At 31.3% G+C, this 6,402-nt stretch overlaps 1 protein-coding gene across 1 annotated transcript; it reads left to right on the forward strand.

Moving 5' to 3' along the window:
* Nucleotides 1-465: 465 nt before the first annotated feature.
* On the forward strand, nucleotides 466-3,593 carry LOC125054000. Its single transcript, XM_047655648.1, has 4 exons — nucleotides 466-687; nucleotides 1,170-1,238; nucleotides 2,660-2,730; nucleotides 3,291-3,593. Exons 1-4 carry the CDS (start codon nucleotides 646-648, stop codon nucleotides 3,520-3,522), a joined length of 414 nt encoding a protein of 137 aa, XP_047511604.1. The 5' UTR covers nucleotides 466-645; the 3' UTR covers nucleotides 3,523-3,593.
* Nucleotides 3,594-6,402: the final 2,809 nt, after the last annotated feature.

Raw genomic sequence — 6,402 nt, forward strand, 5'->3', positions numbered from 1 at the left:
AAATATTTAAGAATAAACTGTAATAAATTAAAATTAAGAAACTGACGAAAGACAATAAACTCACCATAACTAAGTGATAAATTTTATTAACTGAATAGGAAATATAAAAACTATGTAAAACATTATAATGTGTATGTTGACAAGAGGCCATTTAATAAATTATATATAAATTAATTTTTCAACCACTTAAAAAATTTGATTGCTTTATTTCGGGAAATATCGTAAAATAATTTACTTAGTAAAAAATCTATTATAAATGAAATCTACAAAGTTTATAGTATGTCATAGTAACACTAACTTAAGTGAGTATAGCTTCTAAATAAACAACTTCATATATTTTACGGTCGGAAATTTGTCCATACACGTAGTTTAACAACACGTATCTCTTTCAATAATCTTTGACAAATCTTCCCAAGATATGAAGCAAAAGTTGTTGCAACATTCTATTGGGGGTTAAAATAAACCCGCATTGATTCAACCAATCAGGAATACGTTTTCTTATAACGACCAATCAGAGGCCAGTATTCCCATGGAATATCAGTGTTTGCTGCACGTTCTTCAGTTATTTAAAAACTGGAAGAAATGAAAGTGAAAAAAAGGTTTTATGGTGAAAAATTGTCGTTTTAGTAATTTCAAACAAAGAAAATGATTATTGTGTATATAGACATCATTCTATTAGTTATTTTGGTAAGTTTTAGATAATTGCTTAAGTAAGTAACTCTAATAATTATATAATATCACTTTGTAATACATTAATAACCTAAAGCCTTAGGCTACCTTCTATTCTGTCATTTCTAACGAACAAATGAAACCTTATTTCTCTTTTTTTCTGGTGCCACTGTATTGCTAATGACTGGCTGTTAAGAACTTGAATTGCCGGGTATCTTGCGCTAGTCTAAAAAGCTTCTCGGTGGATGTGATGCCGGTCCACTTCCGTACCTTCCCCAACCTTCTTCTTTCTACCAGACTGTCTTTTGCTTTTGCAATTTCTTTTTTATTATTATTATTAATATTTTGTGTTACGTTAGTAATAAATGTTATGTTTGTCTGTCTGTCTGTCGTATCGATGATGACACAAAACGTTTCGAGACGTCTTTCCGTATTATAACAGTCTACAAATCCTTATTTACATTTCATAAATAGGTTAAAATCGATTCCCTTCGTTTCAGTTGCTACTTATAGTATTCACATGTTGTTATTATGGGTACCGAGTCCACAGATTGAGGCAAACTGGCCAAGTGAGTATTATATTTAATTGATAGTATATTTAATTGATTTATTTATTTATTGAATTTCACCACATCATACATAATGCTAAATCTACAGTATATGTTACAAGCTATCTTTTCTAAAATATATGACAATTTTGGTAAACAGTAATTTTATTTGTTAAGTAGATGTATTTCCGAACCAATTCGACTTAGGGTCCTTCAAAAGAGCGTAACAATTCTTAAAAGGCCGGCAACTCACTTGTGAGCCTTCTCTTCTGGTGATTGTTTATGTGCGGCGGTGTCACTTAACATCAGGTGAGCCTTTTGGCCCCTGTTATATAAAAAAAGGAACCATCCATCTCAGTTTGTTCGTAGAGGTTATAAATTATCATAAATTTCATTATTACTTATTACAAGATGAAAGCGTTTAAAAGCTTAGTTAAGTTAAGCTAACTACGAACTTTAAACAAATAAGTATATCCTGTTCGTGGGACGTGAAATAAAACGTGGTATAACAAAACGCAATAACTAGAAAAATTTATCAGTCAAAAATATATCAGTCTAGCATTTGTTAAAAACAGTATAACATTACACAACTGACAGCTAAACATAATGTTATCTATGGTATGATTGAAAGTTTGCCAATTAGAAGTTTTGTAGTTGATCTATTGGTGTGTTTATTTCTAGTATTAGCTTATCGTTCCGATATTATCATTATCAATTTCACCAAGGCGATTGAATCGCGACGAAGCCGTAATGTAATAAATGGGTAGAACGATTTTGATGAGTTTAAATGGATTCGAGATTAGTTCAGATTATTTACAATTAGATGTTTTTTTTAGTATACAATTTTATATTTAGGATGTGTGTACAGGGCAATGTCTGTCGGGTCCGCTAGTATGAAAATTGATAGACTAAAAACAGCGTGACGACAAATTTTTCAAAAGCAACACAACTATTACAAAATTATATTTTTTTTAAATATATCTACAGACATTTTAATTTGAGTAATACAAAATTAAACATAAAATTTAATAGGTGATTATAATATAAGTGTAGATAAACTAATAATAATAAAATAATATACATTGAAATAAATAACTAAACTTAACATAAACTAAAATATATCATTAGAAGGAGTTCCTTTAGGCAAGATTCCGAAGATACTGGCAGCGTTCCCCTTTTGAATAGCTAGACTAATTCTTTGTCCGAGGTAGCTGCCAGATCTTCGGTCTCCTGTGATGTCGACTAACCTTTTTGAAATATCTTTAAAAAGCCTTAAAGCGTTAGGACCCCACGGACCAAGGGTCTCGACACATTAAACTGGATATGTTAAAACCTACATTGGACTCAAAAATCTACTCATATTAATGTTAAGTTAAATTTGTCAATTGTTATTATACCATCTCATATTAACAAGAAACTAATATTCATAAATCTTATATCAGATTGCTCTAATATTGAAGCCTACAAAAGTTCTCTTCACACACAAGAAGGAAGGTGAAGCTGATCAACTCAGGTAAATAATATTTATCAAAAGTTGTGCTTTTTATATTGAAAACAATATTTAATATTTTAGATTAAACATTATTTCTTACTGTTATTTTTATTACAAATTAAATTGTGATTTTCGATTTATAAGCGATTTTTTCAAAATACATTATTGATTAATTCGCAAATACTAAGAAAGTGTTATGAGCAATGCCCTCTTACACCACTTTAGATAGTTTCAACAAAACCGCATCTTCAAGGCACTTTTGGTAAGATCAAGTATGTCGAAAATGTATTAAATAAGACATACGGGTGTTACGCTTAGCGTTATAGTTATATCGTTCCGGGCTGCAATAAGGCATACAAATAAACATATTTCCAATATTTTACTGATAATTTGTTATATTAGACATGGTAATATCGAATGGAAATTATTTATAATATCTAGCTCATATTTAAACCTATAATCTATAAACCATCCAGCCGATTTCAAAACATGAAACCAAAATTCTATACTGTCATAGATCTAGAAGTATATAGTATTAATAATTTTCATGTCGTTGTTTTAAATAATTTTACATCTTATAGAACTGTTGTCGCCTACCAGAACCCCCTAACTGGAGACTACTGCGTCCACAAGACGAGATCTCCGAAGGGATACGTCAACAATTTAGAGCCTGTACCAGACTCGCCAGATAGCGGGGTCTCTGATGAATATGAACCTCTTAATTTGGTACCGACCGTAGAGATCAACTCACCCGGAATACATCAGGTTTATACTTACTTTTCTGATCCAAAATATATTGTTATTGGCCTCTGAAACGAGTAACTAACGCTCTCTTTGCGGTATTTTTCACCAAAGTAGAGAAGGACCTGCAACAATTATTGCATGTTTATCAAAAGTCAAAAATCATTTATTCATATAGGCAACTGCCAGTTCTCAAATCAAGGCCGTAGAACGGAAGAGAGGGACTGGCAATAAACTCTTTTTAATCGCTAAGTTTTTTGTTTTACACAACGTTTGTAAGGAGCTGCAACCATCACACCATGTTCCACATGACATCTGACAAGTAATAAATAATAATAAAATAAATTAAAAAGCAAGATTTGTCCTCTATCATGAGGCATGTTGAAATAGGAGCACGCACTTACATTCTCATGGGAACAACACGCAATTTATGGATAACTATATTTAAACAAAGCACTTTTAAAGCATGTCTCTAAATGTGGGTTCTACTGATATGACAAAAAACTTGATAGTTAATCTTTTAAACCAAAATCGTAAAATCCGTTTGTATGGTAAAACAAACTAATGTTGACAACATATCTATTTCTTTTTATAATTATACCACATATAATATAATTTTCTACGGGTTACAATTGAATGTTTTAAAGTATATGAGAATTACAGTGGACATACATTTTTTAACTTAATAATTACGTTCTGAAATATACTTATTAATGCAGATTAGGCACCTGATTTGATTCTTTTGAATTGATCCACCCACTACTGAATATAGAAAGCTCTGAAAGTCTGCCGTCACTCTTTTGGATTAGTAAAGAAATCATGTGATAGGCGACAATTCTTGTTCATTTGTCAATTGTCTTAGGGTAATTAATAACGGACTTGGCAAACAGAGCTTAGAGAGTTAATAGCAGAAATAATTGATTAGAGGTTCTTCCTCGACTACACTTAAAGATCTATGGACGATTTTTGGTAATGAAACACGGCCACATTTTCATTATTTTAAAACTACTTGTTGCTACTTTCTAATGTTAGTTCCTCGAGTCTACTTCATTGTATTTTAAATAAAGTGCTAATACTGTTGAATGCTTTAAATTCTAATTACTGTTGTTAATTCAGATGTATAAAAACTATAATTAAATAATTGAAAACTATGTTTTTATTTTACTTTCCTTTATATATGTATTGATTGGCTTTAAGCCAGAATATTAGCAGACCTAGAGACAACAGCGTCGGCAGAGGAGCATCCGACACGGAGATGCAGACCTTCACTTTTACTTTCACTATACGTCATTCCAGCTTGCTTCGTCTCTGCAATGATGCTAGGTATATGTTTTGGGCAGCCACGTTTCCTCTTGCCTTGTGGATTCCAGTCGTGGGCTTGCTTGGCAAGGAGACTTGGATCCCTCTTGAGCGTATAGCCCGTCCCCCCATTTCCACTTTCGGCTTTTTATAGACCTGTCAATTGGCACCCCAGTGCATAGCTCCAAACAATTTAAGGGGATTTAAAGATATAACAGTTACTAGCTGGACAAAATATATCTAAGTAGAGGCTAGCAACCATAATCCTCTATCAGCACCGTGTGTTTTTCCACGAAAACCTTTCATATTCCCTAATTGCGCATTTCTATTTAATAAACGTATAACGAAAAAAGTAATGTTCTGAAATAATTTAAACCTGCTAAATCGCTGTTTCTATGTAAGCGGATTTCCAATTGGATCGTATATTTTATAACACTAAATTAATTGTGCTTTATGAGAAACAAAATATAAGTTTAATCTGGCGTGAAGTATACCCTATATATTAATTTAATAAAAAGGAATCAAAGCCAGCATTTCCAGATTATAGGAAATAAACGCTTACGTAATACAGTTAAAACATAAAAATATATCGTAATTTGAATTAGCCATTAAAATACATTAATAGTTTTGACAATGTAAGTGCAATTATTATAAATACGAATTCTTTATAGACCAGTGCAGATAGCCTTTAAAATAAATAAAAAGGGAAAAAAATCACAGTAGGATGAAACCCATTAGAAAAGGAGGGGAATATGATCAAAATGAAAGGAAAAATAAATTACGGTCGATCTGAGGTCGGGAAGGGGTGGGGGGGAGTTTTAAGGGTAAAAAACGGTTTATCTCGATTTCCGGCAAAACTAAAAGTCCTATCGAAGAAAGTTAAATGGCAAAGTTGGAGGTAATAAAAAGATCTAAAACTTTTGTATTCACACATTTTTCACATAACCTCAAAATTTATGTGAAAAATTCAAAAAACCAAGTTTTTGGTTTTTTATTTTTATCTTTAACAAAAATATTTTTTTTTTAACAAAATTTGGTGAAAACTTACCTTTCTATCTCCCAAATACACTGTAATTTATTTGATTAAAAATATTTATTTGTTCACCTTATTTTGAATTAATATCGAAAAACATCCTAATTTTCAATCGAAAATTCTGACGTCAAAATTTCAGCTTTTTTCAAAAAGTTGGTGTGCTTTCAGTTCGTTGAAATCTCTAATTTCCTATGGTAAAAAAATATATATATATTACGATAGTAAATCTTCTCATAAAACGCAAAAAATCGTATGCAGTAACGCCCAGACCCGTCATCCCCTTCCCTACTTCTCTATGAATCTTCTTTAAATTATAATCAGATGCCTATTTATTACTATTTTAAGATAACTTATATATACCTGAGTGACCTAAAAAAAAAATTTAACCTTTAGATGGGCTAAAATTTTCGTATTTCATAGAGAAGTAAGGAAGGGGATGACAGGTCTGGGCGTTACTGCATACGATTTTTTGCGTTTTCTGAGAAGATTTACTATGGCAATATATATATATTTTTTTACCATAGGAAAGTAACCAACTTTTTGAAAAAAGCTGAAATTTTGACGTCAGAATTTTCGATTGAAAATTAGGGTGTTTTTTCGATATTAATTCAAAATAAGGT

The sequence above is a fragment of the Pieris napi genome, chromosome 11 (assembly GCF_905475465.1).
Source record: "Pieris napi chromosome 11, ilPieNapi1.2, whole genome shotgun sequence".
NCBI lineage: Eukaryota > Metazoa > Arthropoda > Insecta > Lepidoptera > Pieridae > Pieris > Pieris napi.

Bases quoted from the DNA above. Each gene is read 5' to 3' on its own strand.
- LOC125054000 (XM_047655648.1), top strand. From the start codon at position 646: ATGATTATTGTGTATATAGACATCATTCTATTAGTTATTTTG. The intron at 688-1,169 runs GTAAGTTTTAGA...CCTTCGTTTCAG, and splicing joins TCATTCTATTAGTTATTTTG to TTGCTACTTATAGTATTCAC. The intron at 1,239-2,659 runs GTGAGTATTATA...ATCTTATATCAG, and splicing joins GATTGAGGCAAACTGGCCAA to ATTGCTCTAATATTGAAGCC.